This window comes from Euprymna scolopes, chromosome 10, assembly GCF_053919585.1.
Source record: "Euprymna scolopes isolate OS-2025 chromosome 10, ASM5391958v1, whole genome shotgun sequence".
Classification (NCBI taxonomy): domain Eukaryota; kingdom Metazoa; phylum Mollusca; class Cephalopoda; order Sepiida; family Sepiolidae; genus Euprymna; species Euprymna scolopes.
The window spans coordinates 5,284,003-5,308,872 of NC_136491.1; the positions used below are offsets into that span (position 1 = coordinate 5,284,003).

At 34.8% G+C, this 24,870-nt stretch overlaps 1 protein-coding gene across 1 annotated transcript in view; it reads left to right on the top strand.

Moving 5' to 3' along the window:
• LOC145286399 (uncharacterized) overlaps nucleotides 1-10,597 on the top strand; it is a 682,462-nt gene extending 671,865 nt beyond the window's left edge. Inside the window, exons 12-13 of the mRNA XM_080135324.1 lie at nucleotides 7,097-7,225; nucleotides 10,400-10,597. Of these exons, the coding sequence (XP_079991450.1) occupies nucleotides 7,097-7,225; nucleotides 10,400-10,466 (196 nt within the window). The 3' untranslated portion in view covers nucleotides 10,467-10,597. The remainder of the gene's footprint in view (nucleotides 1-7,096; nucleotides 7,226-10,399) is intronic.
• The last annotated feature ends 14,273 nt before the right edge of the window (nucleotides 10,598-24,870 follow it).

The window sequence follows — 24,870 nt, forward strand, 5'->3', positions numbered from 1 at the left end:
TAAGTTATTTTTTCATCTGTCTTTAAACTTAAAACAAACCATGCAATAACAGTAAGAGTGGATTTTTAATTCATCCCTAACAATGCATCTACTTCTTCAACACGCATTCTTTGTCCCCGAATTCTTTTCAGAAACTTGACAATCACATAATATTATTTTTTTAAAGGCAATAGAAGACTTTCATCAAAATTGTTTCCAAGCTTGCTGTAATATTATGAAGAAAGCGTCTACTATTTTAAAAGACAGATCATGTAGTATTGTTGTAATATCTGATTAGTTTCCGCTTGGAGAATTCTTTTTTACTTCAGCAGAGAAATATACAAGTGCGGCGATCTGGTAGGGGGTGTTCTTTTCACTTACAAGCAATCGATTCCACACACAAAAATGTCGCTTCAAAAATGTCTGTCATTATGGGTGTAATAGACTGAAACATTCAGATATAAAACTTGTTTGGAGACAATCATACCAGAAAACTATCTTTCATTTTCTCTCTTAACTTAATGAACGAATTTTTTATTGGAATTTTTATATGTAGAATATCATACAACAAAACTTAGATTTAGTTAAATACAACATAGTTGTTTTCAAAAACTATTCCTTCGGCCATTTTCCTTGATAAGTGTTATAAGGGGAATAACTACGTATCGAACCGGATACAAAACAGTATATAAAAGAGCTACCATTTTAAGGTAGGGGCGTCTTGTATTGTTTGCAGTCAAGTCTTACGTTTTAGCCTTGCAGTCTTGCTCTGCAGCCTTGCGCCTTACCAGTCTCGCGTCTTACACTCTACAAGTGTATTCCGGTTAACCAAGCCTCCCAGGGAAGAGCTTTTAGCTCTCACACGCTAAGTTCCTTTTTCTTTACCTTCATTTATCTTACTTTAAAAGCAAGTAGCCATTTTGTATCTGTATTACAACGAAGTACTAATAAAACTTCTTTTTTGTTACGCATCCCACTCGGTGTATTTTGTCATATTATTATATACCGTTGAAACAGAATATAACAATAAGCAATACTTAAGTCTTTTATTCTTTGACAAGTTACAAGTTCTGGCAATCAGGCAATAATTATGACAATCCACCTCAATTGGCACCTGCACATTGATAAGTGCTTATTTATAATAAAAAAAAAATATTTATTTGTTATTTTATAAAATATTAGTTTGTTTGTTTCTTGTTATATTTTATAATGCGCTACTTTATATATATATATATATATATATATATATATATATATATATATATATGTATAAATTCCATATTTATATTTAAGGAATTAATATTTTAAATACGGGGATTCGTGCATAAAATCTATTTCAATCATTTTATTACTTCTGATTTTAATAAAACTTTTATTTAATCAAAGCAAAATGTAAATTAAGCTCTAAAGTGTGTTGTTTTGATTCAACTTTTACGAACCATGTATTAAAACTCATACAAAACCTATTAGTCCATAAAAATATCAAAACGGTCAGTCTTTTCTATCGGTCTACCACGCTTTACTTTGATACTTTCCTTTCATCTGTTATATATAAGGTTAGAAGGTTATTATATGACACAGAACACAGAGATAATTAACAACGCACAATGTAGTATATTACGATGATTATGGATTTTATCACTCGACGTTTACCGGGATAGAATGATGATTTACAAATGTTTCCGGTTCCATACCCTTATTTGAAATCAATTGAAATCGGTGAAATCGTTCATTTTTCAATCAAATCTGTTGATTGATTACTTTAGTTGGTAACCGATCCCTACGGACTATGAAGAAACTTCACATGATTCCCAATACTAACCACAATACATTGTAGGCTGCATTGTACTGCCGAGACGATATTGTTTGTTTTATAAAAGTATATTTATATATAATTACTCGAATTAAGGTTTAAAATACAAAAGTCAATAATATGCTTCAGTTGTGCTCTAAGCAGAAGCATTAATTTCAAACGTGCCATTATCATATCAAAAACATACTGTTAATGTTACATGCCTGTCATTCCTACATGTGTAGTAATAATGCTTCACAGACACACTTCGGATTTTAGGCTGTATAAGGTGGTTACTCTGGCCAAAAGTACCTTTTTTACATTGGATCTTTTCGATCATCATTTATCGATACTTACAAAAAACATTCCGATAAAAACCTTATCTAAGAACACTGCCAAGCACATGAAGTACAGCTGTTTCGAAGTTCATAGAGAACAAATTCGCACAACTTTATCCCCGGCTGGCTTCCGGGCCTTGATAAGTTGTGACGTCCATGTAAAAAAAAAACAAAAGAAACACTGTTTAATTTTTTTCTTATAGTAGAGATAGTGAGATATACGGCATATCTACGTTTACACGGGGATTCGCATTAGATCAACGAAGTTAAGCTACATAGACCTGGTCATTGCCAAAATGAGTGACCATTTACAAAATTCCATATATCGTTTGTGCTCTCCTCTTTTCTTGACAGGGTTTTAAGTCGCAATGAACTTTTTCTTATAACTGGACTCAAACAGTGCAGTTCAGGGTAGAATAGGTTGGAGATTGCGCTATCGTTGCCTCACAATTACACGCACAGTTACTCTTACAGAGGTATCCATTGTCTTTAAATACTTTATGGGGGCAACGATGGCTGTAGGATATTATTTTCATTTATATAGGTAAGTTATAACCAGAGCACCACCACGCGATAAATTAAGGCTGCTGGGCGACTTTAACGTGAGAGTGGAGAAACACCATAAACTCTGGAACTCTTTCATGTGGAAGGATGGACTTGGTAAAGGTAGCGGCCGCCTGCTGTTAGGACTTTTCTCAGAATTTGAGCTATTCATTACCAACACTCAGTTCCAGCTTCCAAATAGATTTAAGGCCACGTGGAAACATCCTCGATCTCAGCATTGGCACTTTCTAGACTATGTCATCGTCCGCCAGAAAGATAAAAAGGATATCCATATCACTAAATCAGCACTAGGTGTAGATGACTGTTGGACTGACCACCGTTTGGTCATCACACGTGCTAAATATACCACCAGAAAGAAGCCCAAATTTGAATTAAAACAGCAATCTCAGAAAAAATATAACCTGTCAAAACTTCATCTCACAGATGTAAAAACAAAATACCAACACACCATCGAACAGCAACTTCGTATAAACGCAACCAATTATTGCGACCTAGAACAAGAATGTTGTCACTCAGTTAGATCATTAATGAATCAGCCAAAGTCACATTCGGTTTATAGAAAAAGATAAATCAAGACTGGTTTGATCAAAATTGTGCTGAAATTAATCAACTGATTCAAGAAAAGATAAACAGTCGCCATGCTCATGAACAAGACCCTCGAAGCCGGCATAAAACCAACATCTACAGAAACCGCAAAAAACAGTGTCAATCAAAATTACGAGAACTAGAAAACAAATGGTAGCAGCTGAAAGCTTTAGAATTGGAGGGTTTTGCAGAAGCCCGCGACCTTAGAAATTTACATGCCGGTATAAAACAAATTTTTGGTCCCATCAGATCCTCAATCGGAATACTCCTTGCAGCAGACAATGTCACCATCCTCAACGATCCACAATCAATTCTGGATCGTTGGAAGGAGCATTTTGCCACTACACTTAATAAAGAATCTTCTGCAGATGAGGACTTTCTCAAAATGGTCCCACAGTACCCAGCACAATTATGGATGAATGCACCACCATCATTTACAGAATTTCTAATTGCGATGGAGCAAATGAAAGTAAATAAAGCCACAGGGTCTGATAATATCCCCTTCGAACTTATCCACCATGGTGAACAACATTTGAAAACAAGACTATTCACTCTCAATCGTTAGATGTGGGAAGAACGTCAAGTACCAAAGGATATGAAAGATGCAGTAATAGTAACCATCTTCAAAAATTTTGACCGAAAATCATGTAGCAATTACCGTGGGATTGCCCTTTTGTTCATAATAGGAAAAATCTTTGCCCGCATACTACTGAATTGCTTGCTGCAAGTCACGGAATCCGTCCTCCCAGAATCTCAGTGCGGCTTCCATGCCTCTCGGGAACAATAGATATGATTTTCTGTGCGAGACAGCTGCAGGAGAAAAGCAGGGAACAACAGAAACCCCTTTATCTTGTATTTTATTACCTGCAAAAAGCATTCGATAGCGTTCCAAGAGATGCAATGTGGAAAGTTCTCAACCAATTTGGTTGCCCAATTCACTTTGTAGAACGCATCCAGCCACTGCATGAAGGCATGTCAGGATATATATCGCACCAAGGCAAAGAAAAACACGGTTCTGTCCTTGCACCTACCTTTTTTTTTCCTTATATCTTGCTGCAATGTTGCACGAACTTCCCCCAAATAACCCCGGGGTGGGTATTAGGTACTATTATGATGGGGGATTTTCAAGCCTGCTAGACTAAAATCTCATAGCCTTTGAAATTACAACACATCACAGAGCTTCAATATGCAGATGACAACATGGTCCTTAGCCATTCCAAGGAAGACATCTACAGATCCGTAAACCACTTCATGGCAGCCTACCATCGCTTCGGACTCTCCGTTAATATTGGTAAGACAAAAGTTTTAGTACAACAAGTACCCAATACCATCTTACAGGACGTAAGCATTCACATAAATGACACTCTTCTTGAGCAAGTAGATCACTTTCCATATCTCGGTTGCATAATATTGGAAAAGTGCTCAAATGAGAATAAAATAGAAAGCCGAATTGGCCTCGCCTATGGAGCTTTCGGTAAACTGACGAAGCGCGTCTTCAAAAATAAACATCTTTCAATAAAAACTAAACTCATGGTATACCACGCGATTGTTATACCTACGATTCTGTATGGGCGTGAGAGCTGGACTATATACCAAAGTGATCTCATTAAACTCAAAAAGTTCCACCAACAAAATCTTCGAGCTATACTGAACATCAAATGGTATGACTATGTAACAAACATAAGCGTTCTTGAGAGAGCAAACAGCTGCAGTATTGAGGTCACCACCATGAGGCACAGACTCCGTTAGTTAGGGCATATCCTCAGAATGGATGAAAACAGACTCTCTCGACAAACCCTGTATTCGGAGCAAGCCACAGGAAAAAGACCTATCGGCCGCCCTCTACTGCGATGTAAGAACCAACTCAAATCCACCCTAAAAAAACACCGGATTTGATCTTCTCATCTGGGAAACAACATGTCATGCTCGGTGCCTGTGGCGCCAAACCATCATACATGGTACCAAAGGATATAAGGCAGAAAGAAGAAGACTGGTGGAGATCAAGAGGCAGCAAGAAAAATTGTACTTAACAACAACAACGCCCCCTGCCAAGCATTGCTTGCCTTCTCTGCCCCCGCGAATTCCACGCTCAGATTGGTCTGAGAAGCTATCTGCGATCCAAACACTGAGGGAAGAGGAAACTGAAATTCTCGGATACGAAAAATCGGCCGATGGCGAGATAAGTTATCTCTACTAGTATATATATATATATATATATATATATATATATATATATATATATATATATATATATATATAAACATGTGTTTGTGAGTTCCTTCCCTATGGACTCGAATACGACTTTTTTTTTGAAATTTCACGCAAATATTCTTGATGGGTCTGGGCGTGTTATTACGTAAGTTTTGTATCGCAATGTATCCGGTAATTATCGAACATTGACAATCGACCACATTCGATTAGAAAATGCAAGTCCGATTTTAACCAACGTTTACACATATATACAACCTTAAATCAAAAATGCCTTTAAGAAGTTTTATAACCGATACACGGAAGGGTGTGTTTCTCTTACTAGAAAAACAACAAATCGATTTGATTTAAAAAATGCCTCGATGAAAATAAATATATGGGAGGTTGGAACATTTGGTGATCCTCATTTAATCCCGGACGATGCCGGATTGCTTAGATGTTATTTTTCTCAAAAGTATCAGTCCTTTCTCAATTATTAGAATTCCAAAATAATAAACATTTATTAAGTATAAAAATGTAACAGTTAAAATTAAAGAAAACCATTTATGAAAAATTTGCAATATTTTAACGGGAAATATCAAAAAGCGTTAGTCAAAACTGGACTTTGTTTATCCTGTTAAAAACATGTAATCAATTCCATTAGTCTATTGCGCAATATCTTTACATCATAAAACATGCATTAACAGCACTAACATTAGAAGTAACAAAAAGATGATTAAAAAGAGAAATATTGTGTTAATTTGTTGCGACCTAATCTATTAATCTGTTTAAGCGGTAAACGGTACCTTGCGTGTTTTTTTTAGTATTATGTTCATTACTGCTGGTAATTTCTGAATTTTAAATTGCACCACGAACTACTTCAATGACGTTTAATAAGTGTGCAGTGGTTTCAGAATATTATGAATTTTATAATTTACGAGTAAGGATAGAAAAGAAATAAGGAAGATATAAAAGGCACTCACCGTAGAAATATAAAATGTTAATTTTAAATCTTAAACTAGTTAATCGAAAAATGTTACATAATTTTAAATGATCATAGTGGTTTTACAGGGAAGACTGACCTTTAATCGTATATTTCTAGTAAATATTTTATACGAGAATTTAGTATCAGATAAGCAGAGAATTTTCCCGTCGAATGTAGTTTGTCATCTTTACAATAACGTCAAAAATGTCTGTAGAAAAAAAAAAAAACAGACAAATAAAACAGTGTGTTAAAATATAAGAAAACATGTTCACTGACACATGTTTATATATATATATATATATATATATATATATATATATAGAGACAGACAGACAGACAGAGAGAAAGACTTGTTTATAATATACTGAGTTTTACTGAGTTCGTATAATTCGGTAATTTTTTATATATCAATAAATTTTAAGCCAAAGAGAGATGATTTAGAAGTAAGCTACAAAATTATCATATTTCATAATTGAGCATTACTGTATTAACAAAACCAAGACTTCAAAAAAGGAAATGTTTTCGCATGATTAATTTCCGTTAAGAGAATTTCCTTTAAATCCATATATATATATATATATATATATATATATATATATATATATATATATATATATGCATACATGCATGCTTTATGTTTTATATGACTGTTTCTGTACTTTTCAGATGTCCAGCCAGTGTTCATACCTTTAAAGAGCGACATTGTCGAGTGAACTGCGTGCAATTTGATGATCTTCGCATCGTAAACGCGTCTTACAAGAATCGTATAGTCATTCGTGACTTTGGCTATTCGTTGTGAGTAAATGCTTAAATGATCGAAATATCCGTAAGGGAAATAAAGAATGAAACTGAAAATCATAATTGATCTGGTATACATTATTTAGGCAATTCGAACCATCAAATGGATTGGGTAACACTTATTTTAGGTAGTTTTCAATATAGTTCTATCTCAATTTGTTTCCTCTACCCCTTTAATGATATCGACGTCGTCTCAGTTTAAATAAATAACTATCGTATGCCAACGATCACAATCTCAGGATGCAGTATGGTATTTTGAACAAAACCCTACACAAATACAAGAGTAAAAATGTTGTCCTTTGTAGAGGTATGTACATATTTATTAGTTTATTCTAATTAACTGACTCCCTCATCGGTTTGTCTATCCTCTTGACGACTACTTACTGCTGTATGATCAAATATTTTATCAACTTCGATGTAGGATGATGAATGATGAATTATTTCCTTACATTTTAATCCAAATAATCTCAGCTCACCTATTTTAATGTGCTTAATGAATAGTTATGTTTGTCTTTATTTTTCTCATTAGTAACATGCCACACGTGTGAGCTGTTTTCATCAGTGTAAATTTTATTTGTTTACTATAACTCTTCGGAGTTTTCACACAGGCCATCATCGGAGATTACTTACTGATGACAACCGGTTGTGTCCCCTGGTGTCTGTGTATCAACAAGTTTCCCAAGATTTCCAGTACTCTTTGCCCGTTTCGATAAATTTGCAAACGGATTTGTGTAATCGCAACAGCCGCTTACAATTTTTTTCTCGCTGGCAATAATCATGGACTTCACTGGATAAAGGTGGTAAGAAGAAATATACTTCACTGGATAAAGGTTGTAAGAAACCTGCCCAAGGTCTCAGTGGAGGTCTGGCTACTGCTTTTCTTTATCGGTCTTTCCATCCTTCTTCGCAATCGTTGTGCCAATCGATGCTTACAATTATATTGTGGGTTGATATTAAACTCACAATTTTGTAATTTAAGTGTTCTTGTTCTGAGGTAGTGTTCTTTTGTTGTTTTGCTTCTCTTGCAAGTTTTACATATCAGATTTTCGTTTGTAGACTAATATCCGCATTCAAGAGTTTTACTGTAGATTTTAGACGTTTTTTTATTATTTCTATCCGTTATACATTCTTAGCCACCCTATTGAGTCTTATTTCTCTTCTTGTTTTCGAAGTTTTTCGGGAGTTTCTCTAGTGTTCCTATAATCATTTATGTTTTTTTTTACTCCCTTCATACCCCGTTAAGCTCTCTAGCTAGTTCATTGTAGTTGTACCGTTCCCCCGTCTCCTTCGTTATTATTATTATTATTATTATTATTATTATTATTATTATTATTATTATTATTATTCACCACTGAGAGTAGTCACACGGCCCATCATGATCAAATATTTATCTTTGAGAACAATTTCTGGTGTTTTCTAGAGTCTGAGTGACAACAAGTATCCACAGATTTCCAGTACTTGCCACCTTTTTCAATAACCTTTTCAGGTAAATTTGCGTTATCGCAACAGTCGCTTAATTTCTCATTAGGGGCAACCATTTCATGTTCTCTGGAATTTTGGTAGGCATGAGCCTCCCCAAGGTCCCATCCCTCTTTGCATTGATCCAGCGAGGGTCTGGCTAGTGTTTTCTCCCCTCGGTATTTCCACCCTCCTTTATCCACCTCGATTATTTGGTGTTGCGTCAATTTATTGTGACACACACATCCATGATAAACTTGTAAGAGAAGGCAGGGGCAGGGGATGGAGTTAACTTAAAATCATACAGTTTCAATTTTCGTAATTTCATGTGATGTTCCATAAGTGTTTTACATCTGTAGAAGTTTTTATCTGCCCGGCATTTGCTGTAGTGCTGTATATTATTGCTAATTCGGATTTGATATCCGCTTGTTTGTATCGTTATCACGACTATTACTTGTATATATGAACCAACACTATAGCAGTACTATTTTGTAATGATTAATAGAGATTACAGTGCTATGCATAACTAATATATTCTATTCAAATATCAATTCTGTAGAGCGCGTTGATGTATAAGTATTATTTTATTATATTATTTCATTTGTTTTTGTGTTGTATCTAGTCTGTACTTATGATATCATGCTTCCAAAGATTAATTTTTCTAGGGGTTTTTATATTATAACTTATTTGTTGTAATGTTATCATCTCAGATACAACCCCCCTCTTTTGTATATAGTTCTATGGATATAAGGCCACATTCTTAGTCATTCCCTTGTCCTTATACGGAACTGTACTATTTGCACTGTCGTGATCTTATCATCCCCGAGGCATCAGTTTATATTAGTGGGAGATATTTAAGCGGAATGGGTGTGATTTTGTCGAAATAATTGATTTTTCATTACAATAAGAATAATTTGCTGTAGCATTATACATTTTAGTATACTTTTAAATCACGAATATTGCGTGTTGTACATAACGTGTATTTAAATAATTGATCACATTTTGTGATGACCATTCGCTAAATGATGAACTGAAATAAATTATGTTTTCAAATATATGATACTGTAAATATAAATACATATGAGATTATAATAGACAATTGCAAATATCAATATAAAATTATATATATATATATATACATATATATATATGTATATATATATATATGTATATATATATATATATATATATATATATATATATACTAAGTTCATTTCAATTCAAATCTATTCCATAAAATATCGGATAATACGTAGTAAAAGTGAACTTTCTTATATGTTCATATGCATATATATGTCAGCTGAAATTATAAAAATCCCATTAAAATATTCGGACATTTTAAATACAAAATTGTCATGGTATAGTTAAATATAGTGTGATGATTGTCATCCTTAATAAACGACCTGCTCAGAAGGGCCGAGCATTTTTATTGTTAAATTCAACAACTGCCCCCTTTTTTACTAATATTTTATTGAACAAACTAAAGTAACTTACTTTGAATTGCATTAAAATTTTGTAATAAAACAGTTAAATTCAAGATTAAATAAATATTCTTACTAAAGACTTAGGTTATTTATGTTGGCGATTTTTCTTTATTTTTTATTTATTATAATGTTTGCATGCGTTCGACCATTTTCTCTTTCAACTTTCTTTGTGATATTAGTTTAGAAGGCTTTTTCCATGCTATAATAATAACCTATTCTTTTTTTGTAGATTTCGAGACAAAAGAAATGGGACGAAAAAGGTTCTTCATATGCGTCGCGATATTATGAAACGTTGATTTGAATATTTTCAGTTTTTCATGGGTAATAAAATCTGATTGTAAAAATAAAGTGTATGATCAAATGAAGAAACAACTGTTAAAAATGAATATATGTACTGGAAAATAAATATACTGTCACTGGAAGATTATTCCTTGTTCTTTGTATATGTATTTGTGTCTTTCTGTCCTTTTCTCTTTCTCTTCCCTTCTCTTACTCTCTCTTTCTCTCTCTTTATCTCTGTATATATATATATATATTATATATATATATAATATAATATATATAATATATATATATATATATATATATATATATATATATATATATATTAGCATTGGGACGATTATCGGAATTGGAATCCCAAACACTGGGAATTTTTTAGATATCGGATTCGGAAAAATGTTCGCCTATATTCTGATTCCTAAAATGATTCTTTTAATTATACTTCATTTGATGCTGTTTAAAATATTTCCACTACTTGTATTAATGATAAAATAATAAATAGTTATCGATATTAAAACTAGAAACTATAGAATTCATCCCTACAAGCGTTGTGAAAATATCTATAATAATCACAAAAAACTCTGATCTTAAATATTTAGAATTTTTTAAGAATTATAATTATATCGGAACTGGTAAATTATATTGGAATCAGAAATTATATCGAAATCGGTGATTTAGAACAGAATCGGTAACTGTATCGAAATCGCAAAGAATCCTAAAATCATCCTGTCACGAATGCCATCATATTGTATGTTTGTTATGACTCGTCATTGTGACTACATGCAATGAAGCTTACTGTAAGGATTCAACATCTACGCCGACACATTCACCGAGGTAACTATGAATAAAAAGGAGTCCTCTCGAGGATAAGGGTTAAAGAGTGTACAATAATCAATGGGACAATATCGTAGTAATCGTTAATAGTGGAAATTTGGAAAATGGGATTACTTAAAGGGGATGGCTAATCAAGAACTTTTTGCGTTGGACTTGAAGACGATTATGTTGTAGTCAGCTGGAAAGCAGGCAACAGATGAGAGTTCCACATGCGTGCAGTTATAAGAAAGAAGCTTTGCTCATCGGAATCTACGTTCAGATAAAAAGTGGGGGAACTTATTGATAGTCTATTCTGTTAGACGAGTTTCTTATGAAAGTTTGCCGAGGGGGGAACCATAGATTGGATCTCAGACAGACACTTGCTATGAGAAGAAACATAAAGCAGAGACTGACTTGCAACGTCTCTTCTGTGAAAAAGACGTTGCAGAGAAGAGAAAAGAGCAGCCCCTACTAGGCCACGAAGTCTATTTTGAACTTCGTCAGGGCAGGATAAGATCCTTCCAACAACTCCTGCCCAGGTGTGGGAATTGTACTCTATCCTTGGACGTATCTGGCTCATAAAGGTAAATAAGTTAATCAGCAGTGAGATATGTACTGGGCCGATAGAACGATCCGAAAATGTTCTATTTCAGATCAGGAGTAAAAGTCAACCCCAGAAGCTTGTAAAAACATGGAGCCTCCCCAAGACGAGAACCATCCATTTCAATTGATACCAGATGGAGATCAGAGCGTTGATGATGTAAAGATAGAAGTCTGGTTTTGGGATGAATTACAAGTAACCAGCCACCTTTTCCCCCATTCTACCGCGTGTTCACGATCAGAGAAGAGAGAATGAGAAAGAACTTTGTCGTTTACGAACTTTGATGCGCTGCCATAGATATTAGTGCCGTCAGCATAAATGTCTACGAATGATCTAAAGCTGTGATATGGAAGATCATAGATGTAGTTCAGGAAGAAAGTTGAGCCCTAGATGGACCTCCGAGAGACTCCAGAATATATACTATAAGCTTTTGATTTCTGCTTATCAACCACTACACTTATGAATCTATCAGAGATAAATGATTTAATACTTGAGAAGACATTTCCAGTTATACCATAGCTGGAGAACTTGTGAAGTGGATCTGTATGCTATATTCTATGATATGTTAAGAATAATTGCCCTAGAAAAGAAAGTCTCCTTCGAGGTATTTGGTAATCTTATTAGATATAACCGTAACCACATCTGTTGCAAATCTAACAGAACGGAAACCATATTGCATGACACTTAGAAGGTTATTTTTGCTGAGGTTGTTGACTACTTCTCTATTTGACACATATTTCAGCAACTTACTCATGACGCAAAGGAGACTTATTGATTTGTACTGAGATGGACATGACCGACCACCCGAGTTCTTAAATACAGGGCATACTGGTGAGATTTCCCAGACTGTTGGGAAGCAATTCTCCTAAAAAAAAAACGCTTATACAGCTTTGTAAGTATGGGAGCTAGTTCTGGTTGAAGCTTTTTGAGCACTATAACAGAAATGCCGTCAGGGCCAGTTGCTTTACTGGAATCAATGGCAAACAGTACTATATGCCAGTGTCGAGAACGTATAGTGTTTTTTTATAAAACCATTTTATATATAATGGCTTGCAGTCAAGTTTAAAAGGCAAAAGTCAAGAATCATAATTATCTTGCCTTCTAAATAGAAGCATTCATTTCGAACGTTTCTACTCTGATCAAAATAGTACTTTGATTTTAGACACCGGGCCATTTTGCTTGTGCGGTGATAAAACTTTTCAAATGCACTTGTGATGTTAAGCTATATATAGAAATATAGCTCCAAAAACAAATGGAGCCGGACTATAAGTTTAAAAACGCATTCTAGTCAAAATAGTGTCAACTTATTAACACGTGTTGTTTGTATATAAAAGCGATCACAAAATATGACATCCTGAGTTTTATGAACATAGTTTCTATTAATGTTTTAGAAATATATTTTCCGGTTTTCATAGCATAGAAGTAAGTTTAATAAGTATATGAATCGTATGTTTACAGATGACGGTTTTATGTATTGATTTCGAAAAAGTTTGAGGGAGCGATCAAATAAATCAAACATGTTGAGAAAAGAAAGCCACTCATAGCAATAAAGGAAAACAATAACGTAATTAGATTCTAAAGATGAGAAATATGTCAAATTGTAATCAAATGTATAATTTAAGAATATTTCCATCATTACTAATGCAATTGCACTTGCTAGATCACGTCCTTACAAGTTACAAAACAATGACTCTGACACAGTGTCGATCATTATGACGATACTATCACCTTTAGCGCCAGTTTCAGATTAGGCCCAGCCCAGGGCAGAATATGTATATTTCGGCTTGTTAATCTAATATTATTCTTGATATTTCATCATATTTTACTTATGTGATCAACTTTTTTACGAAGGCGAACTGGATGCCATTCCGAGTAAATTACTGAATCTCTTGGGCAGATGAATTTAGCAGCTAAGCCACTCATGACAGATAGAAAAAAAAACTGGCTTACCTTCCAATGAAAATATCCGATCTAACCTCGATTTATAGCAGTTAGACAGATCCTATCCTTCGCCTATTTAGCTACAAGTTGTAATATCGATTTGTCTTCCGTTTATGTGGCTGCTTAGTATTCTTATCTCAAGAGATAATTACGAATACATTTCGTAGATCAAATAACACTCTCAGGCCACAGTCGTCGTTGGTTTGAAAGATTTGCATTGGATAATGAAAGGATGTAAACAGATGCACTGACATTCTTCAGTCACATGTTTTTAACAACTTTGTGGCAATTTTCTTGCAAGGTTTGCCAGCATGACGATTTTCCCTCCTTGCAAAGATGAATAAATAGGTTGTCGGTCACTATAGGCAGCTTTTTTTTACACAGTGGTCACCACTTATCAAGGCCCGGAAACCACTCAGGGATAAGGGTTATTATTCAAGTCCAACGTTAACAAATTCCTAAGGAACCGCCCCCTTAAGTAAACACTTCATCAAATCTCCACACTAACGTAATGTACTTGCAATAACCCTTATCCCTGAGTTGCTTCCGGGCCTTGTTAAGTGGTGGCCACTGAGTAAAGAAAAAAAAGGAATATAAAACCTCTTACCTTTAAGAAATGTTCAAAATTCATGTTGCTTTCAGCATTATGAACATCTGGATTTGTAGTTGAATGACTTTTTGTTTGTCTATACAATACGATAAGTGTCCCAACATGGAGTGAATTAGCGGAATTTTTATATATTTTTTTTACTTTTATTAAGTTAGTTCTGGGTATCAGTTGTAAAATTAAGACAAGCTACCTTGAATGCAGAGTTTCAAGGGTAATGTGAACAGATATTTAGCTGCTTAACACCCTACATAATATCCCTGAAAATTTTATCCCAAATACTCGTAACACTGATACTGCGTTGTATTTTTGCAGTTATTCCTCTGATTCCAATTTCTGACATTCTTCTTTTGAAGTTTTTCGGAATTGTTCGTAGTGCTCCTACTATTAACGGTACTATTTGGATTTTCTTCATCATCCAAATCCCTTTTAACTCTGGCTAGCTGTGTGTATTTGCTTCGTTTCTCTTTTTCTTTCATACTCACCCTGTGGTCAGCTGGGACAGCAAACTCTATGATTTGACAGGATTTTTAATTCTTGTTAATTATTACGACATCTGGTCTTCTTGCTTGGATGAGTTTGTCCGTCTATATATCACTTCCCCATAGGATCATTTGGTTTTCGAGTGCTGTTGCGGGTTTATGCTTATACCATTTGTCTGTACACTCAAAATGCATCGCCCTCCCCACTTAGTCATGCCTGTTTTTTTTATTCCTTTTGGGTCAGTTTGCTGCATTCACAAACTATATGGTATATCGTTTCGTCTCTCTGTCCACATAGTCTGCATTTGCTGTTTTCTTGTGTTTTACCGATCCTTGCTTTGATATGGTTGGTTCTTATCGAGTTATCTTATACTGCAGTTATTAGAGATTATGTTTCTCGGTTTATATGTCCTTTTCGCATCCATGTCCAGGTGTTTTCGTTATTCTTATCTTTTGTCATTCTCATATATCTTAAGTGGAGTTGTTTCTCTTCCCATTTCTCTTTTCTCGTTTTGTCGGTTGTCTCTCTGTTTTCTGTTTTGTTGTTTTTTCAGTGTCTCTCGCTGCCATAATTGTCCTTTCAGTGTTTTGTATTATGTATTTTTCTAGTTCTTTTTTCGTGTCCTTCAGACAGTCTTCTATACAGATCAGTCCTCTCCCGCCGTCTTTCCTTTTCATGTAGAGCCTGTCCGTATCGTCCTTTGGGTGTAGTGCATTATACATGGTCATGAGTTTCCTGGTTTTCTGGTCGAGTTATCTCAGTTCTTCTTTTGGCCACCCTATAAACGGTCCAGAGTATCTTACTTGTGATACTGCCCATGCATTTATACCTTTTATTGATTTTCTGCTATATAATTTCGTTTCCAGGAGTTTTCTTTATTATTATTATTATTATTATTATTATTATTATTATTATTATTATTATTATTATTATTATTTTACGTCAGTCTGTATGTATTGTAGATTTTATATATTAAACTAATAGGCGGATCATAACAATTTTCCGCATGAGTCTGACGGTGCCTAACGAGACAGTCTTTTGAAGTACTCCAACATTGCAATGGATTCCAATTTTCTCAATCAACTTGTAAAATTCTTTTGAAAAACTCCCCAGAGTTTTCATCACAATTGGTACAACTTCTACCATCTTCAACTTCCACAATAATTTTATCTTCCTTTTCAAGTCTTAGTGTTTTCGATCTTCTTCCTCCCTCCACATTAACATCAGCCGGTAGTGCTATACCAAGGATTATTGCCTTGTGCTCCTCTTTTTTTTATACAATATTTGGTCGCAGTGCTTCGACCTCATTATCACATTGGATAATGAAACCCCACAATAATTTCATATTATCACTCATCCTGGAACATGCTCGTACTATTTCCACTATTTTCACTGTATTCCAACCCTCTTTCCCTACATATATCACAATGCAAATTTCTTGCAATATTGTTATACTTTCTCTTGTATTCTTTTTGAGTTAATTTCTCAGAACTACTGACAAGATGTAAATTCTCACTTTTCTGTCCACACGGTCGACATGGAGGGCTTTCAGTCTATCAATCAATGTGCTACCTCATGTAATTGTTCCTGAACTCTTGTTCCAGCGCAGCACATATTAAAGATTCTGTCCCAACAGTCACATTTTGACAACGATATTCAGGCTTTTCCCTTTTCCACTGCCTCTGTTAGATCTCCACTGAATTGGTCATAAATTTCCTTCTCAAGCTATTGCTTTCCTACTAGTTCGCTTTGTTGCAATTTTTCGAATGTTGATACAACCTTTATACGCTTTTCTTTACAGTTGTAGATGTAAACTTTAAGACAATTACCTTCTCTGACACATTGTTCTACACCTAATTTCTTTTCACATATAACCTATCGATATCACCCTTTGGGCGAATACTTCCATTCGTTGCCCTCGTTTTCCTTGTTTACATGACCATATCTTTCAGCTCATTTTCTTTCCATTACATAACTGCTTTATATCAAAATATAGCAATTATTCATGTGTTTCCTGTGGGTAATTTGTTTTGACCATTCAATATTTACCTAAGAACCAAACTGCAGTTTTCTCTTGTGTAATTTTTCCTATTATTTTCTTCATTTCACATTTTTAAATTTTATTTAGTTTCACAATTCTTAAATAGCAGTATCCTTATTCTCCAACCTATTATTTTAATTTCTCCATTAATCAGTTTTCGCCCTTTACTTTCAATAATGTTTACTTTTTTCAATTCAAGGCACTACACTTCTTCATGCCAAATTCTATACCTATGTCATAACTAGAGCTGTGACAAAATATTCTTTTCAGTGTTTTGACTCTCGAGTATATATCCGACAGCATTGGACACGGTAAATCAACCGAGAACCACATAACTCTATATAAAAGCACATGAAATATCAACAGATCCACACTTGTTAGTCAAAACAATGAAAAGAATATGCTGTTGTCCTAGCCCTAGTCATTACTTAACATTACTATTCTTACTTCTGCTGAACGTATAGAATAAGAAATAGGGTCCCGTAGGTGAAATCATACCAATGGGGAACAGGCAAAATATTACAAAGAAATCTCTATGGAAAGGGAAATTTCTGTCATTTACAAGTGAAAATAAATAAGCGTTCCAAAGAAAAAGAAAGTAATATCAGTTTAAACATTATTCATCGACACAAGAGATGCATTATACTGCCTTCATAAATAAACAGATGAGGAACATTATGTACGTAATCTTTGAAATCAAAGTAACTGCGAATTAAATTAAACGGAAATAATCTATATTAAAGGTAAATTTAAACTAATCGTCTGTATGGTGTTCTCTTTGGTGCACGTTCTCTTTCTCCTTCTCGTCTTTTTCTCTCCTTTTACACACACACACACACACACACACACACACACACACACACACACACACACACGCGTGTGTGTTTGTGTGTGAAAATATGGTCCTTCAACTATATTTCACCATTTATTTATATTAATCCATAATTTATGAAGCTCAATATAATTACAGAGCATATAACAAATGAAAGACAAAACGCTATCTTCCAAATTTCAAAGTGTTGAAATTATTGCAATTGATTCCTTTAAGTACGTTAACATCCACAATTCCTAACATCACCTGTTTCGTAGCGGAAAATTATTCATTTAATTATTATGTCAATGAATCTATCCACAGGAGAAATATCACATACAAATTCACTTAACAAAATAAAATGCATGCATGGCGTGAAAAAAGAAGAATTACCAAAGCAAGCTGCAACCTTGCTCCCACTTTTAGGATTTTGTAAATGTTATGGCTCTGAATAAGCAACAATAAAAACAAAACAATTATGGCAGACAAGAGTGTATAAAAACAGACAAACAAAAGGTTACAGAATGAAAAGAGTGTTTGCGTTTCACCGAAAAATTAACTCCGGAACTAGAGCCTTACCTTGGATCGTTAAGAGTTCGGTATATATGGACGGTGGTTGAGTCCATTCAGAGAGTGATTCCCTCACAAATACCCCCTCCGAAGATGTTTTTTCAAGATGTGAAATCTATGTTTTTTTTTCTTTTGCGGAGAATACCAACAAGGGTTCTGTGCTCTTTCTCTTTCTGCCGGAGAGTCTTGGTTCTGGTATGATTTGTGGTGGTTCTATGTCGAAAATGTTGTAAATTGTCTCGATTTCCTCTACGCCTTCCTTTGGTGGTTTTGCTTGATTCTACGAGGAGCGTTTCCTTATTTGGTTCAGGTGGATTTTATGTTCGAAGATTGGATTTGAATGATATATGTGACATTACTTATTCCTTGTGAGATCGTGGCCTGTTCCCTAAAGGTAGCGTGTTCTTGAAATTCTTAAAATGAAAACTTTATCGCCGAGGTGAAATTGATTTTTTGGTATGGTAGAGGTTCTGTGTTGCATTATGTGTTTGGCCAGCAGTTTATCAAAAACTGATTTAATTTTAGGCAAACACATGATTTCCGCTGGGATCTGGCATCTGGAATGTTAAGATTTTTCGTGGTTCTATAAACTTGAAGAAATTTTTGGTGAACCTTTTCCGTTAGTGTGCCGTATGTTTTCTTTAATGCCCATTTTAGTGTGTCGTCGATGCGTTCGCCCCGTCTGTTGCCCCTGGGATGGTACTGAGGAGTCACGATATACTTGACTTTGTATGTTTCACAGAATTTTCTGAAGTCTGCCGAGGTGAAGTGGGTAGTGTTGTCGCTGACGAGACAGCCCATGACCACGAAACGAGCAAACGCCTCAAATAAAAATCGTAGTCGTTGCTGTGCTCGGTTTTCGCCATGTTAGTAATGCCCTGGTCCATAGATAGCCAGTCGACGAAACTTCTTGTAAGTCCTTTCAGCCGATTTGTTCTTGGCTGCCCTCAGTGAAAATCCTTGAGTATACTTTCTTTGCAGAGTTTTAGGAATGATAAGCCTTTCACTGTAGAGAAGCACTTCGTCGCAACTAGAAAAATGTCTGAAACGGTATTTCTCAGTAGAAACTGCTGCTTAATGGTTTGGATTAAATTATCATTCATGGCCTTAATTACTTTGAGTGTTACGGATAATATTAATCATGTTTTCCCCCTTCGATATTAATAGCGTCGCGATTACCGAGTCTTTGGTCTTTGGGAGATTTCATTTGGGCAAGTATTAGTCTTGACAGACCGTCCACGTGTGCAAGTTGTCTCGAGGAGTGAAATTCTAGTGTAAAATCGTAATTTAGAAGCATCGCTCACCATCTTTATAGCCGGTTCCTCGTAAATGTAGGAAGTTTCTTTTTTGTGTAAAAATGGGCATAAAATGCCTGTGATCGGTTTGGAGAAAAAATGTATTCCATACATGAAACGGTGGAATTTCAACACTGCGAAAATGCTGCATTGTCCTCTCCGATATGATAAATATTTTTCTACGCTGAAAGTAGGTTCCGCAATGCGAAAGCGATTGGCTGTTTTGAGCCCCCAGACATCCTAGAAAACATGCATGCGACAATCCCATACGGGCTAGCGACAGAACCAATCTCTAGACAGGAGCTTGTCAAACACAGAGCATCCCGAAGATATGAGCCATCCATTTCAATTGGGGCGTAAAGGGGGTCAGAGTCTAATATGGCAGGAGAGAAGCTTGTTTTTCAATGCATTAAAATAAAACAACCACTTTTTTCCACATTGCACATCGATCTCAAGATCAGAAGAGAAGACGAAAGATATTGATCATTGCTGGCCTTACGCGCTTTCCACCATTGGAATTGGTAATTGAGAAACATTGGTCTGACTTACTGTTAAAAAGAATGTGGAAAGTGAATAGGGAATCTGAACGATATGTTCCTAAAGAATGTGGGACATGCATCAATAAAACTCATTTGAAATTAGTCTTTTCACGGCGTCCTTTACGTTGCTTTTTTTTTCCGTGATGCCGGACATTCATAATAGAACATTACAGTAGTCTCGTTATTACACCAGCTAAAAGAAATTACTATATACATATATATATATATATATATATATATATATATATATATATATATATATATATATATATCGAGTCTAGCAACCGGCAGTAATCGTGTCAGCCTCGACTGATGATTCCCGAAAGGATGAAACAGTAGTGTCGCTAAATATTTAATAATTATTATAGTAAATAATTATGCATTAATATGTATGTAATCTTCGAATTTTAGGTCAAATTCGGGGGCATATATATATATATATATATACATATATATATATATAAATATATATATATATTAATGCATAATTCGTTAGATATTTAATAATTATTATAGTAAATAGTTATGCATTAATGTATATATATTAATGCATAATTATTTACTATAATAAGTATTAAATATCTAGCGACACTATATATATATATATATATATATATATATATATATATATATATATATATATATATATATATATATATATATATTCTGGCAGTAAGACCCGGTGTTGTCTGGGATTGAATGAGGATCAACGAATATTCTGCACTTCGAATACTTACATTGTTTTCGAAATCGGAGAAAATCACTCATTTTTCAAGCAAATCGATAAATTGCCTGCTCTAGCCGCCCCCCCATCCAGGTGCACAGGAAAAATACAGCACATATATTTGAGCGGTGATTATTTCAGAATGCATTCCAATTGACATTGCACTGTAAAGCATCATACTGTATATTTTATTAAATTGTATTTTTAATAATTGCTTGGAGTAAACTTTAAAGAGCAAATGTCAATTACCATGGCGCATCTGTGATGTTAACAGAAACATTTATTTCGAACCCTAACCCTAACCCTAACCCTTAACCCTGACTTATAAAGGGGCATTGTTTATTTTATACGTCGGTCTGTGGTTGTGCGGTTGAAGTGAATAGTATCAGTAAGTAAAGAATTGCCTTTTAGAAAGGTTTTATTAACTGTAAAATACACGTACGCTCTTGAAAGGATCGAGCGGGAAAATGAAACAGAGGGCGCTTTTATTATGAATGTCAATCCCAAGGGGGATAACTCTTAACAACAAATTAAATCATAACATTTTCCCCGTCCTAAAGTATTCAAGTAAGGGGTAATTAATTATAGACAAATTTTTTTTTTTTTTTTTTTTTTTTTTTTTACAATCACATAAGAATCATTTTATTTACAAATAACATATGAACCCAAACTGCAGTTTTTTCAGTATTTAGTCACAAAGTCCTTATATTTACTAGGGAATTGTCGAACTCGGGACGACCTCCGCACAGATTGGCAGGAATGCTGATTTTCAGTATTATTTTTTAGTGAAATCTGATTTTCTTCAAGATCAGACGATTGATTTTTGTCTTCCTCATGACCAATGTTTTCATTAGTAGAAGGTTCAAATAAAGTCTCTGAAGTAGTAGGATTATTATTAGAGTTTTCTTCATTTGATGAGTTTGGAGCTAAGTCTCGAACGTTGACAGTGGTTTCAGTACCAGAAGGTAGTTGAACATAAGCGTAGTGGGGGTTGACATCTATTAGGGTGGCAGGCGTTACAGGAGGGTCATGTTTACTTGTTTTAGTGTGGTTTCTAATATATATTGGGCCTGGTTTAACCCAAGAAGGAATTGAAATTCCGGAAGCAGATTTACGACTATATTTAAATAGTCTATCATGGGGAGTCATATTAGTGGCAGTACAAAGTAATGATCTAATTGAATGAAGTGCGTCCGGTAGTATGTCTTCCCAATAAGGTAGTTTCATTTGATTAGAATGTAATGTTGTTTGAATGGCCTTCCATAAGGTACCGTTGAGTTTTTCAATCTGTCCATTACCTTCAGGATGATACCTACTTGTTTTAGAAGTAGCAATTCCTTTTTTGTGTAAAAAATCCTTAATTTCTCTTGCTAAGAAATCAGAAGCACGGTCAGTATGTATCATGTCAGGCAAACCAAAAATTGAAAAGAGTTTGTTTAGACAGTGGATAATGGTTTTGCTTGTCATATCTCTGCAAGGAAAAGCGAAAGGAAAACGGGAATACTCATCAATTAGAGTAAGTAGATATTTGTTGCCATGTATAGAAGTAGGTAGAGGGCCTTTAAAATCAAGATTTAATCGTTGAAAAGGTAATATGGCTTGAATGAGAGTCCCTCCATTGGTATTGGCGAATTTGGGTTTCAGTAATTGACAGGATGAGCAAGAGTCAGTAATATTCTTAATTTGATCCAAAGTAAAAGGGAGGTTCCTCGTTCTGATAAAATGGCTTAATCTTGAAACACCAGGATGACATAATTGTTTATGTAAATCACGAAGATCTTGTAGATTGTAAGTAAGAGCAGAGATGCGAGAGAATGTGTCAGCAGCAATCTTTTCAGGTCCAGGTCGATAAACTATAGTGAAATTGTATTGGGATAATTCTATACGCCAACGACATATTTTGTCATTCTTAATTTTAGATTTTCTTTTATTGTCGAATATGAAGCTGATGCTCTTCTGATCTGTGATGACTTTAAAGTGCCTGCCGAGTAGAAAATGTCGCCACTTACGGAGAGCTTCTACAATAGCGGCTGCCTCTTTTTCTACTGCATGGTGCTTAATTTCGTTAGTATTGAGAGTTCTTGAAAAAAATGCAATAGGACGACTTTCTTGATTTAGTGTTGCAGCAATGCAATAGTTACTAGCGTCCGTTTCTACTTCAAATTCTTTATTTGGATCTACCGTTATTAAAGTGGCGTCTTTTAGATCATTTTTCAATGTTTGAAAAGATTTTAATACAGATGGAGGTAGTGGAAATTCTTTGTTTTGATTTAGTAATAAAATTTTATCAGAAAATTTTTTAATGAATTTGCAGTAATAGGAAAACATTCCAACTATTCTTTTTTGAGATTTAAGATTCAGCGGAGGTGGCATTTCGAGTAATGGTTTTAGTCTTTGATAATCGGGAGCTATTTGATTATTTTCTATGGTGTAGCCGAGTAGAGTAATAGAACTAGAAGAAATTATGCTTTTATTTTCATTTAAAGTGATGTTATATTGTTTAGCAATTTTGTAGAATTTTTGAAGATTGTAATCGTGTTCTTCTTGATTTTTCCCACATATAGTTACGTTATCAACATACACAAAGGTATCGGTCTGGAAAGCACTTACTCCATTGGTGACGCCAAAAGGAAGACGAGTAAATTGAAAAAGTTTGCCACTTACTTCAAACGCAGTGAATTTACGATCAGCATGATTTATAGGTATTTGGTGATAAGCAGATTTTAGGTCGAGAGTAGAGAAGATGTTAAATTGAGCGATGTCGTCTACCATCTTATTGATATTAGGCATTGGGTAAGCGTCTAGTTCCGTGAATCTATTGATGGTATCGCTGTAGTCGACTACCATTCTTTTCTTATGATTCTCATTCGAAGTTACAAGAACCTGCGCTCGCCACGGAGATATCGGAGGTTCAATTATGCCTTCTTTCAACATTCTAGCAGTCTCTTCTTTTATGAATTTGTTGGCGGCAAAAGTGTAACGTCGGGATTTTGTCGCAATAGGAGTAGTATGAGGAGAAAGATTAGAAAAGAGAGGAGGGGGTGGAACGTTTATGGTAGGAAAAAAATTATTCGTGTTTATAGCTCCAATTATAAGTTTGTCTCTAGGACCGTCGAATTTAAGTGTTACTTTTTTATATTTTTTAAAAATATCTTTTCCGATTATTAAATCAATGAAAAGGTTTTCAATGATTTCAATTGTTATTCCAGAATGGGTTTTATCTTTCAGTATTAAATCCACGACAGCTTCGCCAGTTATTTTAGCATGTTGATCGGAAGCAGCCAGAGCTATAGTTTTGTTTTTAGGTATTGTGAAGAGTTTAAGTTTTTTAGCAGTATTTTCATTAATGAATGTTTTTACACTGCCGGAGTCCACCATAGCGTTCACGAAGTGCCCGTTAATTTGGCATTGAGTGAATGTGACATCTTTGGAGTTAGTTCCTAGTCAGGATAGAGAAGGTGAGGGGTAGTCAGAGTCGTCATAAAGAACAGCAGTATGAGTGTTAGAAATAGAAGATTTACACACATTAGCCCAATGACCATTTTTTTTTGCATTTTTTACATTCGGCGTTTCGTGCAGGACATAAATATCGAGGATGACGTGATTTTCCAAGGGGGATAACTCTTAACAACAAATTAAATCATAACAGCGGTGATAAAACTTCTCAAAATGGTACAGCCGTTTAGAAGGACATATGTAAGGAATACATACACAGACATACACACAAATGCATACACACACAAAATGGTTCTTAACGGCATACTCACCTTGACACACCGGTTCTCGTAAGATCACCGAAGTTAAGAAACGTTGAACTTGGTCAATATCTAATGGGTTACTAATTTGGGGATTCTAGGCGCTGTATGTAGGAGGACGTCGGCACCATTGCAGCAGTTGCCAAATCCTAACGTCGTCATCTTCCCTAAAGGAAGTATACATTCGACTGGGGACCGCTTGTGAATTTCATACTCCCATGGAACTTTCTCCTTTGGA